This window comes from Schistocerca americana, chromosome 6, assembly GCF_021461395.2.
Source record: "Schistocerca americana isolate TAMUIC-IGC-003095 chromosome 6, iqSchAmer2.1, whole genome shotgun sequence".
Lineage (NCBI taxonomy): Eukaryota > Metazoa > Arthropoda > Insecta > Orthoptera > Acrididae > Schistocerca > Schistocerca americana.
Window position 1 is genome coordinate 102,650,316 of NC_060124.1, and position 23,632 is coordinate 102,673,947.

Below are 23,632 nucleotides of genomic sequence, written 5' to 3' on the forward strand. Positions count from 1 at the left end.
CTCACATTTGCCTTAAGCAATTTAGGGAAATCATGGAAAACCTAAAACTGGATAGCCAGAAAGGAATTTGAGCTGTCATCCTACAAAATACAAATTCAGTGTAAATGGATAGATAAAAATATCTACTCACCACACGGCAGCAGTGGAAAACACACACACACAAAACTTCTACCAGGTTTTGGAGCCAGTGGCTCCTTCTTCTGGCAGGAGAGTTCAAGGGGAAGGAAGAGGGAAAGGACTGGAGAGGTTTAGGGAAATGGGTAGTTCAGAAAAGTCACCCAGAACCTGGGGTCACGTGAGACTTACTGGACAGTATGAGAAGGACAGACAGACTGACTGCTGGGGACTGCACCAGACAAAATTTGAAAACCTCAGAGCTTAATGCTGGAAGACAGGGTAATATGTAAGACAGAGATTACTACTAAAACATCATGCATTAATTAATAAGATTGAAAAGCTAACTGCTTTGTATGTAACAGAGGTGGGAGGGGGGACAGCGGACAGGCAAGTCAGAGAATGAAAGATGTACAAAACTAAAATGGAGTGAAGAAAGGAGTAGTTACTGTGAATAAATGCGGAGACAGAAGAAATTAACGTAATTTAAGGCCAAATGGGTGGCAAGAAACAAGGACATGTTGTAGTGCTAGTTCCCACCAGCGGAGTTCTGAGAAAATGGTGTCTGGGGGGAGGGATCCAGATGGGCACGTATGGTGAAACAGGCACTGTGGTCATGACTGTCATGTTGTGCAGCATGCTCTGCAACAAGATATAGTGTGTTGCCTATATACACCCTCTGCCTATGCCCACTCATCCTGACTGATAACTGGGTGGTAGTCATGCTGACGCAGAAGACCAAACAGTGTTTACGTAACAGCTGGTATGACATGTCACTTCACAGGCGACTCTCACTTTGCCAGTTAGAGGGCTGGAATAGGTGATGGTAGGAGGGTGCATAGGGCAAGTCTTGCAGCAGGGATGGCCACAGGGGTAGGAGAAAGATATTGCGGAGATTAGGAGGGTGACGAAAAGCTATTCTAGGTGTGGTGGGTAAAATCTTAGACAGAATGGATCTCGTTTCACGGCATGATTTTAGAAAGTCATGATTTTAGAAAGTCATGATCTTGTCAAAGTAGATGATCAACATATTCAAACCAGGATAATATTGGGTGTTAAGTGGAGTCCTCTGAAGTTGTTTTTTGGAGGGATCAGCAGTACAAGGATTGGATGTGATGGCCTAGGAAATCTGTTTTTAATCCAGGCTTTTGGGATAATCACGTCTAGTGAAGGCTAAAGTGAGAGTGATAAAGAGACTGCATCTGAACAAATACATTTGCCTCAAATGCCAAGGCTGTATGGGAGGGAACGTTTCACATGGAAGGATGGCAACTGTCAAAATGTAAGTTCTGTTGTTTGTCAGTAGGTCTGATGTGGACGGAAGTGAGGATGAGTGTGATCAACATCAAGGGAAGTGGCATTGGATTTGAAATAGAACAATGTGAAATTCAGTTAGGAGAAGGTATTTAGAGATTCCAGGAATTTTAACAGGTCAGCCTCACCACTAGTCCATGCGGCGAAGATGTCATCAGTGTATCTAAACCAAATCAAGGGCTGAAGGCTTATGGATCCCAGGAAAGACCCCTCCAAGCAACCCATGAAAAGGCTGTCATAGGAAGGGGCCATCCTGGTTCCCTTCAAAGGTGAAGTAATTGTTGGTAAATATAAAGCTGATTAAGGTGAGCAAGAAGGATGTGAACAGAGCGAGGTGGCGCAGTGGTTAGCACACTGGACTCGCATTCGGGAGGACGACGGTTCAATCACGCGTCCGGCCATCCTGATTTAGGTTTTCCGTGATTTCCCTGAATTGCTCCAGGCAAATGCCGGGATGGTTCCTTTGAAAGGGCACGGCCGACTTCCTTCTCCAACCTTCCCTTAATCTGATGAGACTGATGACCTCACTGTCTGGTCTCCTCCCCACAACAGCCCAACCAACCAAGAAAGATGTCATAGGCTTCGAATCAGGTGGGCGTTGACTGAGGAAATGTTTGGCAGCAGACAGACCATGTATGTGGAGGATATTGGTATAGACGGCATCAGTAGTGAAAAGCAAGGTGTGTGGTGGGAGTGAGATGGGTACGGATTTCAGACAATCTAGGAAATGGTTGGTATCTTAGATATAGGAAGGAAGTCTTTGTACTATGAGTTACAGGTGTCGATCAACTAAGGCACATATACATTTGGTGGGTGCTTTGAATCCAGCAACTATAGGACAGCCAGGAGGACTGGATTGGTGGATCTTAGGAAGAAGGTAAAACATGGGGATGCGTGCTTTGAATGGGGTAAGAAGTTCTGTGGATTGAGGTTTAAGTCCTTGTGAGGACCCTGAGATTTTTAGGAGGCACTGCAGGTCAGTTTGAATCGCAGGGATGGGATCTCAATAGCAGATGCTCTATGTAGAGGTGTCGGACAGCTGGTGCAGACCTTCACTAACAAACTCCTGTCAGTAAAGTACCACAGCGGTAGATCATTTGTCTGCTGTGAGGATAATGATGGAGTCATTAGCTTTTAAGGAATGTAGAGCCTGGAGTTCTACAGAGGACAGGTTAGGTTCCTGTTGCAGGGTCCTGAGGAAAGATTGTGAAGCAATGCTGGATGTAAAGAGTTCTTGGAAGGCTTTTAAGGGATGATTCTAAGGCTAAGATGGTGGATCAAGTTGGGATCATGGTCGGAACTGTTCAAGGCAGGGTTCAATGTCAGGTTTGGTTGGAAAGGTTTTGGGATTGAGTTGCAAAGTGGTATTTCCAGTTGACATTACGTGTAAAGGGAAGCAGGTTCTTCTCCAAACCAGCATGGTTAAATGCAGGTTTAGGACTGAAAGTGAGACCCTTGGTAACACAGATAATTGGGGGGGGGGGGAGTGCTTTAGATGGAAGGTTGAGAACACTGTACAGTTGTGACTGGTTCTTGTTATTATAAGTAATTACCTACCAAAAACACAAACTGGTGGTATGTAACTACATACACGAATAGGAAAATAGTGTGTGTGTTTATTTTCCCTGCTGCTGCTCTGTGAGTAGATTTTTTTATCTATCCATTTACATACTATCAATAACTGATTATTTTCGTTATAAAATACAAATTCAGACTTTCAACACTACACTAGTTTCCTCAGTTCAGAAACGCAAGGAATAATGCTCAGTTCAGTAATGCAAGAAATAACCCATCTTTAATGAAGTCATCAGAGATGTGGCACAATCTGACATTATTGATGAATTGTTTACAGAATTAATTTTCACTCTGTGGCGGAGTGTGTGCTGGTCTGAAGCTTCCTGGAGGATTAAACTGTATGTCAGACTAGAACCTGGGACCTATGTCTTCCACGGAAAAATGGTCTACCAACTGAGCTATCAAAGCACAACTTAGGACCATATTTGCAAAACTTGCTTTACGCAAAAAAATAAATTTTTACAGGAGACACATTTATTTAATTAACAAGTAAGTTTGTGGATTTTTTCCATAAATGCATTCCGTACAGTTCTGAATACGTTTCATGATAGTCTTCGCATAAACATAGCATTTTTGATAGTGTATCAACAGCTGGGAGAAAAAAATAGTTTTCTTTTTCAAAACTTGCTTTATGCTCAAACTAGATCATTGACTCTTGAATATTAAATGCCTGATTTTTACATTCAAGTTTTAAAATGATATTTCCTTTTTCTCTTCTACACAACTTCAGCAGGCCTTCGTCCTCATGACTTCTCCGTGAGCTGTCATAACCTAAGTATTCCTCACCACTTGCAGAGAGTATGTCATTGAAGAAACTTGCTGTATCCTTGGGAATGGTAAGGGAACACATAGCTTCATTACATCCTTCTTCTTTTCCGCACTCATGTGGTTTACCTTGGGAATAATCGCAGCACATTCCATGGCTCTGGATGAAGGAATGTCCTGCTTCAAATTATCCCTATATACTTCTGTCCAGAGAAATATATCATTTTAACAGCACACTGAATCTTACGATTGGTTTGTCTGTAAGTTCTTGATTGTACATCCATCATTTAGAAAGGCAAGGCAGACTTATTTCCTTAGTAATCCGTTTAAAGTCATGGGAAAACCAGTCTTCACTCCTTACCAGCACCTTTCCAAACTTCACTAGAATATTCTTGCATTCACTAGGTGATATGATCTCTTCTTTCTTCTAATATTCCTCTTCAACTCTACTGAAAACACGTGGAATGAAAATATGTACATGAATAGGAAATTAGTGGGCAAGTTTGGAGAACACTGTAGTTCATTCCATAAAATGTGCTAACATAAAGAGCATCTTAGAATTCTTGTTCCGGGTGGTGCTAGAGTCTGAAAAAAGCCTCTCTTGCCAATACCTCTCGTCTTCTCTTCCGAAAAATGTAGGAGAAAGTGTATTAGTGCAGATGGGATTTCATTTGCGCCTCTTACAGATTCTGTTTCACACTGAGTATATTGAAAAATGTCATTAGTATCTTTTCTGGTTCATGTACCACCACAATCAGGTTACAGAACAGTACCTGTAATGTCTAAAAAGACTTCTCCAATAAATCTGCTAGGTAGAGGTTCATTTTGTTGCATGTCAAAGCAAACTTTTGCATTGTCTTCCGAATTTTTGTTCATGATGCTGTGGAACTTCTTTGCATGGGCTTTACACAAGCGCCGATTAGTTTTACACACTTTCTGGCAATCCTCAGTTTCTGCAGCATTTATTTTCAGTTTGAGCTCCTCACATGTTGAACAAGTAGCACTGTGAGGGGTACCAAAGCTGAGACTAAAATTCCTAGCAAACATTGTCTTAAGTTTTGATGCACAATGGCTTTTATTGCCTTCTTGTCTTTATACTTCACAAAAAATTTTCCAGATTATATTTACATTTAATGTTGGGGGGACATATGACCTACTCCTTTTCCCTCTGCATTAATGGCACTGTCTACACTCATATTTCAAAATGTTCTTTCACTTGTTGGGGCCTACCTATCTTGGCATGAGGTGCTACTAAGCCGCCTCTTCGTTCTTGTAGTCTAGTTCCATGTTCTTGATAGTGCTGAGCAGTCTGGGTTAAGTGATTCCACGATGTATTTGCCCCCCCCCCCCACACTTTTTTTTTAATGTAGCAAATGGAGCAGCACAAACAGGTACTTGGGATCCACCTTGAAATTTTATCTTTCACCCAACAGACACTGATGTAGAAGCCTTAGCTGAAGTGTGATCTACAAAATGTCTAGCTGGTGCTAAAGTATTTATCCATGAACGACAGAAGGAATGCATCTCTTGTTTGGTCTTATCTCTTCAAGAATATAATAGATTATATAAATAAGAGTGTTTGCCTGCCTGACAGCCTTCCCTCCATGGATGCTTGCCTCACATCTTTCAGTATACCAGCAGTCAATACCAGGTGCTGCAATTTGCTTTGAATAACGATATGATTTGGTTTGGAGACGTTTGACTGCTTCATTTCTCTTCTTTTACAACCACCACTCACAGGAATATTATATCCACTTCCACCTTCCATATTCACAATTTAACAAAGTATAGTTTACTACACTTAACTTCATGATCTGGTGGAAACAGGCAATCAACTCACATAGCAGTTATCATCAACAAACACAGTTCAATATTCCACATGCAAATTAAAAAGATACCCGGTGCAGTGGCTACTGGGAGCTCCCATCAGGCACTGTGCCAAGTGTCAGCATAGTTGGTGCACACAGTAACACACTTTGCCATTTACTATCAAGCGAAACAATTACGCCACGAGTACCATAACACAGTTAGAAAACTTGTTCTGACACCTATTGCATATTAAACAAATTATGAGAAAACCCAGCAATACCTCTTAACATCTTTTGCAAACTAAGTAGCATAAAGTGAGTTATGAAAAACACCTACATATGCGTGAGGTGAGTTTTGAAAAACTGTTCTGTAAGTTTGGAATAAGCTGGCTGGATAGGTCTGTAGGGAAAGCTGATGAGCATGTGCTTTTTTTTTTCTAAAGTATTTTTTAAAAAATGTATAAAGCCCGTTTTGTGAAAACGGTCCTCAATTCTTGACCACACCTCACAACTTTACTTCCAACACCATCTCATCTGGAGCTTGGAAGGGAGGAGATGAGGTACTGGTGGAAGTAATGCTGAAAGGGTGGATTGAGTGTCACGCTTGGATAGCTCAGTCGGTAGGCTGCTTGCCTGTGGAAGGTCCCAGGTTCAAGTCCCATTCCAGCACATAGTTTTAATCTGCCAAGAAGTTTCAAATCGGCGCACTCTCTGCTGTAGAGTGAAATTCATTCTAGAAAAATTCCCTAGGCTGCGGCTAGCCAAGTCTCAACAATGTCCTTTCTTCCAGAAGTGTTTGTTCCACAAGATTGCAAGACAACTAATGTCAAGTTTGGAAGGTGAGATGAGTTACTGGTAGAAGTAAAGCAGTGCTGGAGTGTTGTTGAGTTGCATTTGCGTGCTCAATTGATAAAGTACTTGCTCACAAAATACAAAAGTCCAAGGCTGGAGTCCTCATCCGGCACACACTTCTAATCTACCAGTAAGTTTCATTATTAATGTAATTCCCTGTTCCATTAAAGCACTGTCCTAATTACATAGAAGTCTATGCCTCTTCCACGATCACTTGATTTCAGCCACAACGACATTTTTCAATTGATCACTATACGCACAGAATCCAAACATCATGTTCATCTGAACACAAATGTAAGAGGTACCTACAGATATTCTGAAGTTTATTTAGTGATAAATAGTGAACTTCTCAACTCTATCACTTGCACAAATATGTTGACAGGACAGCATTCAAATAATGACAGAGATATGACAAGTAAGGGAAAGAGGAAATCGACTACAAAATTACGTAAGAAACAATCCTGATGTTTGCCTCAATTATACTGATTTCATCCCTCATATTCTTGAAGTCAAGTGTCTTGATTACTGTGCTGCCTCACTTGAGGACACACACACACACACACACACACACACACACACACACACACACAAACCTGTATCACTACGTTGTCCAATCTGACTGTATTGTGCCGATACTGCAACTTCTGCAGTGCCAACGCAATGCAGCCGGTGTGTTGCACACGCCCGTGTGTGCTACACAGCCAAGATGGTATCACTGTTGACCACCCAACTATTCCATAGTGCTGTGCTTGAGCAAATGTGAAACACAAACTACAATATATTCGAAGGTGCAGGTAATACATAACAACACCAACTAATATATAAATAAAAGTTCACAATCATAATTCAGTCAAATTCTCAAACTTTTGCTCATACACCCCGATCTAGCGACATCTGTTATTGCTATCTCCACAGTGGGTATTGCCACTGTAATTTAGTCTCACGATAACCATTACAGTCAGTTTAATATTATTTATTTTGTTTCTTAGACATTTAATTATGGATTAATTTTCTTCCTTCCTTCATCTGAATGAAACCATCTTGTTCTAAAGCTGATTAAAAGGTGGTAACGTTTTTACCTGGTTTTCTGATATGTGAACAGCAGCCGAATCACTAATTTGAAGCCTCCTTGGTAAATCATTAGAATCTCTCATAACCAAATAAAATACTGACTTGCATTCAGAATCAAGAAAAGTTTGTCGAAGGACAAAATTTTCACCTTTCAATATTACCTTTACTTAAAAAGCACCATAAATGTTTTATTATAATGTCAAGTTGAACACAAATATTTCAAAACGACACAACCATAAGTCACTGAGCAAGTTGACAAAGCAAGACATGTGAACACTGTAACATTCGAATGAGCACTGAGTCCAAGTCTAGCGGCCACTGGCTGGCCGCTTAGGTGGCGCAGCTGCTGCATGGCTGGCAGACAGCGCAGCATGTAGAGGACGCGCGTAATTGCGCGGCGGCACTTTGAATGATCGGCGAGTCACAACACCTTTCCCCCCTTTGAAATTTTTTCACTGGTCTTGATGGAGGTGGCCTGTAGATTGCTAACGTCCATAGGCGTTGTGTGACTGGCCGTAAAGTCTCGAGGAGGAGGCTTCCCGTACGGATGGAAGTGTCCCCGATGATAATGGGTCCAGATGACAGGAGACGTAGGGGTCGAATCTGCTAGGGCCCCGTGCGCCAATCTGCCCGTTTCGGGGCGATGTGTCGGCGTCCGTAGGAGGAGGAGGAGGCAAGTAGATTGGCTCCAACAGATGATGGTCATCAGGTTCCTGCATGGGCACGTCTCCTGGTGGCGTCCATTCTTGTACTGGCACGGAGATGATGGTGAGAGGGCTGCGTTGTGAGTAATGAGAGACGCCAAGATCCCGAGCATCCGGTAGAGCTGAAGGTGGTGTAGCGGCATTCGGAACAGGCATTGCCGGCACACGAGGCCGAAGCTGGTCCGAATGACGCACTGCAACACCCGTGTCCGTCTGGATTTTATACAGGTGTCGGCCAAGGTGTCGTAAGATGCGGCCCGGACTTCATTTTGGCCGCCTGCCATATTCCCGTACCCAGACAAGGTCATCGCCGGTGAACCGGCCAGGCGAAGGCACCTGCGGCCGTGAGGTGGAAGGCCGCAGAAGATGAAGTAGCGTGCATGGCTGTCAGCCATGTAAGAGCTCAGCCAGGCTGTGGTCGCCCATGGGAATGAAACGGTAAGAAGCCAGAAACTGGAGAAGCGCATCATCAGCAGCAGAAGAAGTCAGGAGTTTCCGCATCTGAGCCTTAAATGTGTGGACCAGTCGTTCAGCCTCACCGTTTGATTGTGGATGGAACGGAGGGGCCGTGACATGCATAACGCCGTGACGAGCACAAAAATCCACAAATTCAGAAGAGGCAAATTGCGGACCATTATCAGTAACAAGAGTAGAGGGAAGGCCTTCCAAAGAAAAAATGCGGGTGAGAGCACTTGTGGTTGCCGCGGTGGTAGGCGACGTGCAACGGACAATGAAAGGAAAGTTAGAGTAGGCGTCAATTACGAGGAGCCAATAAGTACCTAAAAAAGGACCCGCGAAGTCAGCATGAATGCGATCCCAGGGCATCTCAGGCGAAGGCCACGGTGACAAAGATGACTTAGGGGCGGCGGCCCGTGACGCACAAGGGCCGCAGGCAGCGACCATGTATGCTATTTCAGAGTCGATGCCAGGCCAGTACACATGACGGCGCGCCAGAGATTTTGTGTGAGACACACCCCAGTGCCCTTGGTGAAGGAGGCACAAGACCGAAGCACGCAAAGACGCAGGTACCACAACACGCGGTGAAGCATTGTCGGTGGAAAGGAGGATAACACCATCCCTAGCCGTGAGGCGGTAGCGCAAAGCGTAGTAGTTCCACAACGGGTCAGAAGTCTTAGCGGACGGCCGATCTGGCCAACCCTTCTGAATACAGCGTAAAACCCGGGAGAGGGTAGGATCAGAACCCGTAGCCGCCGCCAGCCGGTCCCCTGTGATGGGGAATCCGTCCACAACCCGCTGCTCGGCAACATCCAGATGGAAACACAAAAGTTCGTCCCTATTGAATGCCAGATCAGGACCCATGGGATGGCGAGACAGTGCATCAGCATTTGCAAGTTGAGCCGTCGGCCGGAAATGACTCTCATAACTGAAACTAGACAAGTAAAGAGCCCAACGCTGGAGGCGGTGTGCAGCCTTGTTGGGAAGTGACCATGATGGATGAAACAAGGAAACAAGCGGCTTGTGACCCGTAACAAGATGAAATTTGGATCCATAGAGAAAAACACCAAACTTATGAAGAGCATAAATAATGACCAAAGCTTCTTTTTCAATTTGAGAATACTTTTGTTGGGCGTCTGTGAGCATTTTGGAGGCATAAGCAATGGGTTGTTCAGAGCCGTCTGAAAAATGGTGCCTAAGGACTGCACCGACCCCGTATTGAGAGGCGTCCATGGCAAGAACAAGATGTTGGCCAGGTCGATAAGTAGCCAGGCACGTGGCCTGTTTCAGCATAGTCTTCAATTTCTTGAAAGCTGCAACAAATGACGTGGACCAGTGAAAAGGCACGTTTTTATGCAACAGGCGATGCAACAGCTGAGCTACCGAAGCAGCAGATGGTAAAAACTTGTGATAGTATGCTATTTTCCCCAAGAAGGCCTGCAGTTCCTTAACAGATGTAGGGCGAGGAAGGGCATCGATCGCAGCGACAGTTTGCTGAAGCGGACGAATACCGTCCCGAGAGAGTTGAAACCCCAAGTACGTGATAGATGCCTGAAAAAAAAATGGTGATTTCTGAAGATTACACTTAAAACCGGCAGTCTGTAAGACATGAAAAAATGTGCGGAGGTTCTGAAGATGTTCTTCAGTGGTGGAGCCAGTGACAAACAACAATGTCGTCCATGTAATTTATACATCCAGGGACATGGTGCAACAATTGTTCCAAGAATCGCTGAAAGATAGCAGGGGCGCTGGCAACCCCGAATGGCAATAATTGGTATTGATAGAGGCCGAAAGGCGTGTTAAGGACCAGAAACTGCCAGGAAGCCGCGTCGAGAGGAAGTTGATGATAATCTTCTGACAGGTCAATTTTAGAAAAATACTGGCCTCACGCAAGTTTAGTGAACAATTCTTCAGGTCGGGGTATAGGGTAAGTGTCGATGAGGCATTGCGCATTTACAGTGGCTTTAAAATTGCCACAGAGACGAATGTCACCATTGGGCTTAGCAACGACGACGACAGGAGAGGACCACTCACTGGAAGTGACAGGAAGCAAGACACCTGAAGTAGTGAGACGATCCAGCTCCCGTTTTACCCTATCACGAAGGGCCACAGGAATGGGCTGAGCCCGAAAAAACTTAGGCCGAGCAGTGGGTTTGAGTGTGATATGAGCTTCAAAGTCATTTGCACGGCCTAACCCAGGAGAAAAAAGGGACGAAAATGTCATTGACAAGAAATCCTATTGAGCATAAGGAACAGCATCAGAGCCGATATTGACAGAGTCGTCTATGTAGAACCCAAAAACGTGAAAGGCATCGAACCAAAAAGATTCTATGCGGTACTCTGGTCAACCACAAATATGGGAACAGTGCGAACGACGGATTTGTAAGATACCTCAGCATTAAATTGTCCCAAGAGAGAAATCTTCTGTTTATTGTACGTCCGTAATTTCCAAGTGACAGGTGATAGGAGTGGAGAACCCAACTGAAGATACGTCTGAGAATTAATTATAGTGGCAGCAGAATCGGTATCCACCTGCATGCGAAAATCCCGACCAAGGATTTGGACAGTGAGGAATAACTTCCCTGAAAGGGAAGAAGTGCAATTGACAGACAATACTGAATCAGAATCAGCGTCATGTTCATGATCATCATGTATGCGGTCGGATTTGCAAATGGAAGACACATGACCTTTCTTTTTGCAATTGTGACACACAGCCCAAGGTTGGGGATAATCCTAGTGTGAATGTTTCGTAAAACACCTCGGACATGAAGGAAGTTGCCGGGGGCTTTGCTGCAGTTTCTTAGAGGTTTGTTTACGGTTAGGCCGAGGCTGCACGTGGGAGCGTACTGCGACCACGTCGGCCAGCGGAGACACACCGCACGCGTCATCAACAGCGCACAGAGGTTGTATTTCCCCGACGTCACCCCACGCCTCTATTTGCGCCCCAGCGGCGCAAGAAATTTCAAAAGACTGCGCAATGGATACGACTTCCTCTAGAGTCGGATTTGCCAACTGAAGGGCCCGTTGCCAAAATTCTTTGTTGGGCGCCGACCAGATAATAGCATCCCGTGCCATGGAATCAGCATAGGATTCTTTGGGAACTTCAGTAACAAATTGACACTTTCGACTGAGGCCGTTAAGTTCAGCAGCCCAAGCGCGATAGGATTGATGCGGTTGTTTTTGACAACGATAAAAGGCAACACGAGAGGCTACCACATGCATTTGCTTTTGAAAATAGACAGACAGAAGTGAGCACATTTCAGCAAAGGACAAAGATACAGGATCTTTTAAAGGAACCAACTGCGACAACAACCGATACATTTGAGGTAAAATCCAGGAAAGGAACAGGGACTTACATGTTTGTTCGTCTGTGACATGAAACGCCAAAAGTGCCATCGAAAACGTTTTCATAATCAGACCAGTCTTCTGCCGTCTTATCGTAAGGAGGTATAGACAACGACGAGAAACGCCCCGCATTTGACGCCATGACGAAATCGCGAATCGCCGATGTTAGAAGTGTTTGCTGTTCAATGAGACCTTGCAATAGTTGCTCGACAGTAGCCATGGAAACCTGTGGGCCAACGATGAAAAGGAAAAATTCACTACCTCGTCGCCAATCGTTATAACGTAAAGTTGAACACATGTATTTCAAAACGACACAACACATATAAGTCACTGAGCAAGTTGACAAAGCAAGACGTGAACACTGTAACATTTGAATGAGCACCGAGTCCAAGTCTAGCAGCTGCTGGCTGGCTGGCAGACAGCGCCGCATGTAGAGGACGCGCGTAACTGCGCGGCGGCATTTTGAATGATCGGCGAGTCACAACATGTTTGTATACGATATCCATGAATGCTTAGAACTTTTTACAAATCTGTTTAAATACAACACAAGAGTTTATAAGGGAGCCTAGTTCATAATTTCTCATGTATTCCTTGCAGCAAAGCTGTCCACGTCAAATGCCACCTGATTAATCAAGTAAGGTTGATACTGTATCAAGTGCTTCAGTGTATCAGGAAATCACGAAGGTGTTTGAGGGCATGTATTGTTTGCCCAAATCACCCTTCCGAATTCAAAAAATGGTTCAAATGGCTCTGAGTACTATGGGACTCAACATCTGAGGTCATCAGACCCCTAGACTTAGAACTACTTAAACCTAACTAACCTAAGGACATCACACACATCCATGCCCGAGGCAGGTTTCGAACCTGCGACCGTAGCGGTCGTGCGGTTCCGGACTGATGCGCCTAGAACTGCTCGGCCACCCTTCCGAATTCTTCCAAATAAATCTGCATGTGACCTCAATATAGTCAAAGCTCCATCTTTAAATGTAAAACAATCCCTATCTCAATCTATTAAACAATGTAAAAATGTTGACCTCAGAAGCTATAGTTTAATCAGTGAATACAAGACAAGCCTGTATTTTTTTGACTGTCAATTTTGGGAAAAAATTTCATCTTATAATCAAGTAAATACGGTGATTCACTTTTGGCAGCAGCAGAAATATTGCAGCTGTGTCAGTTCAACCTAGACGGCTAAAGAAATCATAGATCGAGAGCTGCAATATTTCCACTACTACTGAAAATGAATTACAACGCGATACTCCACTTTATCAATGGGTTACACTATTTTGTTCTGGTCTCTCCAGCAGCATGTTACCATACTGCTGTGCTGACATTTCAATGTGTACCGGGATTGCAAACATGTATTTGCGAACAAACAAAGAAGTTAGTCATGCAACTTTAGTTTTTCAAGGTGACAGTTAAATCTCTATGACCATTCACCTTGCATTTCTGAAAAACACAAATGACTTACTACACTAGTTTTAAAACAACTTTTCTTAATTTTTCTATACAAATTTTACACTAAACACTGAATTTCTTTTGCTCTTTAGGCTGCAACAGAAAAAGAGAAAATGCAATTTTGCTATGATTTGTTAAATGTTTGGTCAAACTTGAAAAGGCTAATGCACTTACAGAAATAGAATAGACACTCAACAAAACAATTGTTTCCATGATAAACGAAAAAAGCACTGAATTAATGCACAAGTTATTGACCAACACTACCTCAATCTAATTTAACGGTCTTCTCATAACAAATGAATCCTCTCTACAGTAAGAAAACGAGTTTTAGTAACCTACCATAAGTAAGATAAAAAGACAAGAGTAAAACCTGCACAAACATCAGATTTTACAATAAACACACTTTTTCCAGTTCCTCCCCAACATAACAAAAACAGTATTAACTATACTAAAAAGTTTTGCACTACTCCTGTGTTTACAAGTGTATATTTACAAACCTTGCGCATAATCTGAAGAAATCATCCACAGTGTCAGGATGGTTCTTCAGTCCATTGGCTTCCTGAAGTATCGTGAAAGTAGGACCAATGAAAGCTTGAAGCATGTCTAACAAACCCTGCACACATCCTGGCTCAGATGCATATTCGTCTACCAATATACTTCCTAAATATAGAAAGCAACTATGTTGATACACCTGATACAGCATCACAATCTGAAATAAATTACGTATCTGTCAGTGATAAATAAAAGTCTTATAGTAATTACAGGCTACAATTCAAACACTGATTTTCCATTATAATATGAACAATAATATTATCTTGGAACTCTTCCATTTGATCCGTGTTTGCATAGAAAAACAGTAGTATCAGAAATTAAGTCCGCCTTGATGCAAAACACTTTGTTATTCATTTATTTCTTTATTATCCCAATCTAGTTTCGGTGACAAATATCATCATTATCATCAGTGGGGTTTTTAATCTAAAACACGCAGAAAATGGCATGGTTGTACAAACACAGTAAAACATTAATACATTTTTACAATTTATTTTTTGAAATATAGTTTTCTATTGATACTTTCATACTACCTTATTTATTGTATGTTACAGCATGTTTTAAGCAATTGTTGGCACTGTTTGCAACATATTTTCTGTGCTTAAAACATACTGTAGCATACAATAAATAAGGTAGTATGAAAGTATCAATAGAAAACTATATTTCAAAAAACGAATTGTAAAAATCTAATGTTTTAATGTGTTTGTACAACCATGCCATTTTCTGAACGTTTTAGATTAAAAACCCCACTGATGAGGGTGATATTTGTCACTGAAACTAGTTTGGGATAATACAGAAATAAACGAATAACAAGATGTTTTGCATCAAGGCGGACTCAATTTCTGATATTACTGTTTTCTATACAAACACGGACCAAATGGAAGAGTTCCAAGATAATATTATTGTTTCTACGCCATGCCAGGCATTGCCAGTAAAGCTCTTCAACAAACTTAAAAAAACGACAGTGAAACTACGTGAAACTAACTCGAACCTTAAGTACAACAAAATCTGCTTGGCCAACAACATAATTCCTAGTTATATTAAACTTAACGTAAACAACATGTCACCTGCAGCACAATGTGCTAAACGAACAGCTGAAAGAGCTTGGCTGAAATATGAAATTTGCTCTCTGTACTCAAAAAAACAAGAACTAAATGTCAGCTTAAACAAATTACATCTAGAATTAGCAAACCAAATCTCCGGTTCCTCAGTACAGTATGAGACAATAGAAAGAATAAATCACCACTCACAGTCAATAATGCAAAAGAAACGACAGAAACAAGAACAGAAATCAAATAAACTCATGAACAAAAACTGCTCTAAAACCGAGACACACACACAACACACTTTCCATGAATGCTTGATTAATTTTACTGACATCACACTCACAAAAAAAATAACAACAGCTGCTTGAGAAAGGCCCAAAATACAATTTGAACACCCACATAACACCATAGAAAATCTTATCACTGAGACTGAATACATCATCGGACAACATGAAAAAACTAACACTCAAGATTTCAACCCAGGCCTAACAAGAGAACTAGTGACAGAGGAAATGAGATAAATCATTAGAAAGAACAAACCATCCATAAACACAAATTAAAAAAAACGTCTGATGAGAAAACCATAAACAGTATACACAGAAAAATTAAACAACACAATGCTCTCGTCACCCAGGCAGACAAAGGAAATTCTCTAGTCTCAACAACAGAGGCAAAATGCACTGATACAACAGAAAAATTTCTGGCAGAGAATGAAATAAGCAAGCTAACTAGTGACCCAACACAAAGATACTAAAGAAATGTAAAGACTCTCTTAAAAGACATCACAAACACCTTGACACAGAACAAGACAAAAAGAATGACACAAAAGAACCCTAAAGCTCCACTCTTAACAAGCCTGCCAAAGGTCCACAAACCGCTCATCCCAGTCAGGCCAGTGGTTGACTTCAGAAAAGCCCCATCTTTCTTATTAGGGAGACACATGCACACATTCCTACAGAAGACACACACATACACAAACAACAGAAGCCTCAAAAACACAGGAGACATAATAGAGAAAATTAGGAATGTCAACATCCCCCCAACTGCAAAATTGGTATCTTTGGACATAACATTCATGTACACAAACATACCCACAGAAGAAACTATAAACATTACAGAACAATAGCTAAAATTCAAGAAATTCCCAGACGCACATATAAATGAAATCTCCATCCATCCATCCATCCATCCTTAGGCTAATCACAGAACAAAACTACTTCACTTTCAACAACAACTTCTACTTACAAGTGGGGCTTCCCATGGGGTCCCCTGTCAGTGGAATCTTAGCCAACATTTTCTAGGACCATACAGAGAACACAATATTCAATAATATTGTAAAACAAGGAGGGTACAAAATAATCTTCTGGTACCGATATGTGAATGACATAATCTGTCTTGTAGATGAAACACAAAACTAGATGGAAAAGCTACACAGTAACATCAACACAGTACACCCACAAATCCACTTCACAATGGAATTAGAAAACAACAAGAAACTGGATCTTACAATCACAAGAAACAACCACCAACATGAATTCTCACAAGCACTGTTATCCACAGCTCATCCAACCACCCGACAATGCATAAATATGCCAGTTTCACACACATGCTCCACAAGATAAACAGAACACCTATTAAACCAGAAACTACACACAGGATCTAAATATAATCAAACAAATTGCTGTTGAAAATGACTACAAAACAGACATGATAAACAAACTCAACAACAAGGTAAAACAGAAACATGCAGTACACACAGACAACACAGCAGATCACACCACTTCAGAAAAAAGAGAGAGATGGTACACACTAACATACAATAACAAAATATCACATAGAACAGGAAACACCTTGAAAAAGCAAGGGGTACCAGTAACATTCAGAACAAACAATACAGTTCAGAAAAGACTAAAACCAGTCAGAAAAACCTCAGACAAATTCAGCAATGCTGTAATATATCAACTCACTTGCAACTCCTGTCAGGCCCACTACATAGGACAAACAAGCAGAAATTTCCGATCGAGGTACACAGAGCACATGAGAGCTCTAAAAATTGACAGCACACATTCAATTTTTGCAGAACATCTAATGAACAAAAACCATAAACTCACTAATATTGAAAACGATTTATGCATTGTGAGAAACAGCAACAGTCTATACCGACAAATAAAAATAAAATTACTACATACAAAAGGCCATAGTCGAAGGGAAAATGTAACAACACATTCTTTACCGCTCTGAGAGAACTGACCAAGGACATAGAACAGAAAACACACACACGCAAAAGAACCACTTCCCTATCACACACAGAGACATAAATAGTGAACAGAAGTCTTCATAATTCGCGCTACAGTTTTTCATAGCCTTTCTCGCCACATACGAAACGCCTCTCGCGACACATGCGAACAGCAAGATGGCATAATATTCTCGATCAGAAACAAAGTGCAAAAGTTTTGTTTTTCTATGTATAAAAGCAGTCACATACCATCTAACAAATGTGAGTACACGAATAGCTAAGCAACAGCTCAGTACACACCAAATAACTGGTTTCCACAACACTGCTAAAACCCCAACTACTGCTGACATACGAAGTTCACATTTTAGTATTTGTTTACTAACAGCCGCTCACATGGTTGCAGATGACATGATGTTCGCTAAAGAGGGGAGGGGGGGGAGCACAGAAAACATGTCACAGACAGCGCCAATAGTTGCTTAAAACATGCTGTAACATACAATAAATAAGGAATTATGACAGTATCAATAGAAAACTATATTTCAAAAAACGAATTGTAAAAATGGAATAATGTTTTACTGTGTTTGTACAACCATGCCATTTTCTGCACGTTTTAAATTAAAAACCCCATTGATGATGGTGATATTTGTCGCCGAAACTAGTTTGGGATAATAAAGAAATAAACGAATAACAAGGTGTTTTTCATCAAGGTGGACTCAATTTCTGATATTCTGAACACTTCTGTTACAAGGATATACAGGATGATGCCAAAAAACAAAGGATTATACTGTATACATAAAGTCTATGTCACACACCAATCTCGAAGCTCTTACACTAATACAATGAGAGAACACTGGTATCATCAAGACCAGTAAAAGTTAACACATCATGATGATCAAGATTATGCTAAATGAAGACACAGAAGTGACAGAACTCAATATGTGTAAGTGTACCAATTTCTTCTGCAACACAATACCACAAATCAAACGAAACAAAATTAAAGTGATTATATTTTATAAAACAGCTATCTGTACCTCGTCACCCCCCCCCCCCCCCTCCGCCACCAATCTTGAGTCTTGTTTACTATTACTGCAAATTCCGATTCTGTAATAGTATAACAAACAAAAACACACACACACACACACACACACACACACACACAAATTATATAGTTCATATCTGTCTAGACTGTTATTACAGTAATATTTAAAAATTTCGAGTAAATCGGATACGCACATTTGAGATTTTTTTGTATTAATGTTTTCCCATTACACAGGGTGATTCAGTAGCAATTTTACATGGTAGACAGAATAATGGCGAGTCAGGTGACTGATCCATCCTACAAGAGGTGTTCAAAAAGTCCCTCATTGATGTCAAACCACTTGTCAACATGTTGGAGGGTGCGTTGAATTACACATCGATCATCATCTTTGTGGCCTTAAATATGGTCAACAGTGTCAGTGATGCAAACGACAAGTTCTTCATATGTATCCACCTTTGCAACATACGCATCTCCCTTTAACCAGCCCCATGAACAAACACAAGACTAATGGAGTTAGGTAAGGCAACCTGGCAAGCCAGTTAATGAATCCGCCACTGCCAATCCACCATTGCTGAAATATGTTATTCAGATACTGGGATACTTGTCTGGTACAGTGAATTGGTAATCCATCAAGTTGTATGTACATTTACCATTGTTGCTCTAATGTCACAGCTTCCAGAAGTGCAGGTAGGTCTTCTATCAGGAAATGTGCATACACTGTGGCTTTAGTGCCATTTGGCAGGAATGCAGGCCAATCTACCACGCCAAACATTCACTGGGAACCCAATTTGTAATCTTGTCCCAGCATCTTGTGGGTTCTACATCATCCATTGAGAACTGCAGGTATTTACAATATTATTCTGTATACATGTAGCTTGATCCGCAAATAAAGTGTATTGTACATCTCCGTTTACAGCCAATCATTCACAAAATTGTTGCCTGCTTACTGAGTCACCTGGATGCAGATGTGCGGCATGAGCTGCACATGGAAAGGGTACAAGCCCTCGGAATGTAATATACACTATACTCGTGTTTGTGGAATGTGGAGCTAAGAGCTAATGCGCCACGTACTGGTGATGGAACTCTGTGTAGCATTTAAATAACATCTTCCATTTCCTCAACTGACTGGATGATCTCACATTCCAATGCTACCTGTACATTGGGTAATGTTTCAGATTCACATAATATTTGAAAAACCCAGGGAAATAGGGGCTCGCCGATCAGGGAAACATTTATAGTATTCTGCCACTGCTGCATTGCACTGTCATTGACAGTATGCATATACAAAGAACATAGCTGCCGTTTCTGCACAGGTGAATACATGTGGCATGTTGGTATTCATGAGCACAATGAACTTGTTCAATTAAACAACACTCAAGCACGACATGCACACTGCCTCATGACTGCTCACTGAGCCAACCCATAATTGCTTACTGGGTAGCGTGTGTGCAGAATTTCCATTGCCGGTATGCGCAGATGGTAGGGCACACATGCGGAGAGCTGTAGTGGTGGGGACTGTGGGCAGGCACTGTAGGGGAAACACTGAGTGCTGGAGTGGAAGTGCTGTTCTAAAATGAAGCCAACGTTCATATTTATTTGTAAATATTAAGCGGGGCCCATCCAAGACCACACTTGCATCGTGACCACTTAAAAAGATCTGTCACCTCTGATTTAATTAGTAACTGAAAAGAATTACACCGAAACTTTAACGACTTATTTTTGCCTTAGCCATTTGTAACTTTCAGAGAAGTTTTGTGTGTGGCAAATTCTGAGTAAAACCTACACATTTCTCTTGTTGCCATGTTAAAATTTGCTTCTTTGCCACAAAACACCGGAGTTTACACAGTGTTACCTGACTGACATGTAGTCAACATGTAATTGCAAGAGAATTCTGAAATAGTGGTTTATTAAGTGAGGAACTAAGGAAAAGTACAGTCATTACCTTAAGCACATCCTCAGTACAAAATTAACGTTTAATGTCTTCACTTAGGTTGTTCCAAAACACACAGCATTTCTTGTTCCCCCAGCTATTGATGGTCCCTAAAAATTACATTCTTTCATAGAAAAAGTCTGTAGTTAGTGGAACAACACAGTAGATAACAAAGCTTTGCATAATAACAATATGGCAACATACTCTCCTCCTGAGTGTGCTATCGTTTGCCACAATCTCCTTTCAGTATCTCAAAACATTTATGAAATACAAGAAATGTTGATTTAATTTCACTCAGGCTTTATTGCTGGTGCAGTGCGATCACAAATGAGTGTGCTATGTCAGATCAATTTTCTCAAGATTGATGACAGTAAGGGCTCCACCCAAGTCTAAAGAAAAATTCAATATGTTAGCTAAATTTCATACACAGCGATATATTATGTAATATACACCAGATGTAAAATCATAGTGACACCTACAGTTCAACATTAAATCTGAACCATGTGTTGTTTCTGGCAATTCCTCAGATTGTTGTGAGGTGAATGATGGTTGATGATGATTATTGATTATGTGTTTAAAAGGACTAAACTACTGAGTCATCAGTTCCTCCTTACCATGAGAAAACACATTTAAAAGGGTGAGGGGGGGGGGGGGGGGGCGGGGAAGACTCGGCTGCTCCAACTACATTAACAAGTCTGAGAGTTTAAAACTGTGTAGCAGTAGTTGTGTCACAATAGGCAAAAGAAAACAGAGATAACCAAGGCAGCATCTTGCATAAGAGGGTCTAAAAGAACAACAAAGTGAGGGGGAGGGGGGGGGGGGAGGGAGTAACCTGCAGTCACATTGGGTGTACCTCCCCCTGCCTGCCCCGACCTGCCCCCGTCCCTCCTCCCAACAACCACCTGTAACACTGGTAGTGGAGGAGTATTATAGTTTAGCGTAAAATCCGCTCTCCCTCAGGAAATGCGACACTTTGGTAGTGGCTGTCTCATCATCGGCAAGCATCCAGGACCCACTCGACAAGAATATGCGCTACTGTTAGTTAACTGCCGCAGCTGCAGAGATGAGGTTCCTCTTGATGCAAATGGAACTTGTGGGAGAGTCTCATGTAGCCAACGCTTAGTCGGCACAACACAATGGCATCTTTCCGAGAGGCCTGGAATGATTTGTGCTACACCTTAATGGATCCTTTAATTGCTCCCAACTTGTTTTGGGTCATGATAGCCTGCCATTCCAATTCCTAGAGCCTCAAAATATTGCATCGAAGTTGTAATCTTAAGCCTGTGTCCAGTATGCCAACATCAAGTTGATCTCCTGTAGTAGTGTCTTTAGCTACGCAGTCAGCAAGTTCATTTCCTGGAATGCTTATGTGGCTAGGTGTCCATATGAAGGTTACTGTATTTCCATAGTCGTACAGGCCAACCAGTAGGTCCTGGATGTTGGCGACCAAAAGATTTTTGGGATAGCACAAAGTTATGCCTTTTAACTCATGGAATCGCTACAGATCAGAAAGTTCATTGTGACCTGGGATTTGACTTACTGCAAAGCCTGAGATATGGCAACCAACTCTGCAGTGTACACACTGCAGGCACTCGGCAGAGAGTGCTTTCGTGTCCCTTGCATGAACAAAAGCATAACCGACCCTGTTGTTGACTTTCAATCGTCTACGTAGATTCACACCAAATTAGAATAATTGTGGAGGACTGGAAGAAACAGGTTTCGGAGAAGGATAGGGTCAGTATCCCTCTTGGAGCCACAAAAGAAGTCCATCCATATCACAGGATGGGGGATGTCGAGAGGAGCTCTAGCAACACAGACCAACGGAGGCTGATGGAGGTCCTTAACTGGAATATTGAGTCAGAAATCAGCTGGTCTACCCAGTTTTGGGCAATGCACTAACGGTCTGAACTACTGGTCATGGAACAGAGTTGAGTGACATGGGTGAGTTGATATCGGACAGATTGTGAATAAGCAACTTGCCAGAAGCTGCTGTCATCTAGCCCGCAGTGGCCGGACGCCGGCTTCTGTCAGGTAGTTGTCAACAGCGCTCGTATGAAAGGCCCCCGTTGACAACCAGACATCAGTGTGGTGAAAAGGGTCCAGCAAGCTCAGTTCGGGCAATGTTGCAGCCCATACCCATCCATAATCAAAGTGGGATAAAATCAACGCATTGCAAAATCTAAGAAGAACTGTGTGGTCTGCATCCCACAGGGAGTGACGTAGAACTGGAGAGCATTCAGCTTCTTCATGTAAGTTACCTTGAACTGACAGACATAAGAAAGCCACGTTACATTGTTGTCAAATAAAATACATAAGAATTGAAAAGTTTCAATGATTTCAAATAACTGGTCACCAATTGTGAGGTGAAAACTAGGTTAAAACCAATCCGTGACCTGACAGATTAGATCCCACAAACTCTTTCATCAAAACCTACAGATGAAGTATCTACTGACTGTATTGACTTAGAAGCTTAAGTTATTTACACTACCAAGGGATAGTAGATCTTGGTATTTGACATACGATTTCAACTTGATACCTCTACCCGTTTATGAGAAAAAGGAGTCTTAACAGTCAGACAACAAAGTTATTCTATAAGAGTTCTGTTTTTACCTATTATGGCTGGAACCCTAAAAACAGATAATAAATTAGAAAGAAAGAAACCGATCACAGAGGCAACTGGAAATGTACATTGTGGCAATTTATTTAAGGGCAAGGAAGCATATCAGGTCAATTTAACCAATTTCAGCAATTATAAAATGAAAATTATACATGGCAAAGGAAGTGATTATTGAATGAAGGTACTTAGCCAAATAGCAACCTTTAAAATTCCAAAGACTGTTTTCCAGTTCACACTGTCAAAAGCTTTCTTTAAATCTACATGTGCTACTGTAGGTTTGTTTTCTACAACATATCTGCTACGATATGTCGTACAGTCTGCACTGCTTTGGATGTTCCTATATTTTTCCTGAGCCCAAACTGACCTTTTCACATGTCAGCCTCTACCAGTTTTTCTGTTGTTCTATAAACAATTTCTGTTAATATTTTGCAACCGTGTCCTATTAAACTGATTGTTTAGTAACATTAACACATATTGGTATCTGCCTTCTGTGGAATTGGAATTATTACATCCTTCCTGAAGTCTGAAGTCATTTCATCTGTCTCACATATCATGCACACTATTTTTTCATGGCTGGCTTTCCCAAGAATCTCAATAGCTCAGAAGAAATGTCACCTACTCCCAGGGCCTTGTTTCCACCAAGGCCTTTCATGCTCTGTCAATTTCTTCTTGCAGTATTGTATTTCCCATCTCATCCTCACCCACTTCCTCTTCTGTTGTTATAATATTGTCCTGAAGGTTTTCCCCTTACCA

General features: G+C 41.7%; 1 protein-coding gene across 1 annotated transcript in view; it reads right to left on the reverse strand.

Annotated features, from left to right (window-relative positions):
* Nucleotides 1-23,632, reverse strand: part of LOC124619467 (transportin-3) — a 205,794-nt gene that overhangs the window by 29,355 nt on the left and 152,807 nt on the right. The window contains exon 14 of the mRNA XM_047145867.1: nucleotides 13,960-14,171. Within this exon, the coding sequence (XP_047001823.1) occupies nucleotides 13,960-14,171 (212 nt within the window). The remainder of the gene's footprint in view (nucleotides 1-13,959; nucleotides 14,172-23,632) is intronic.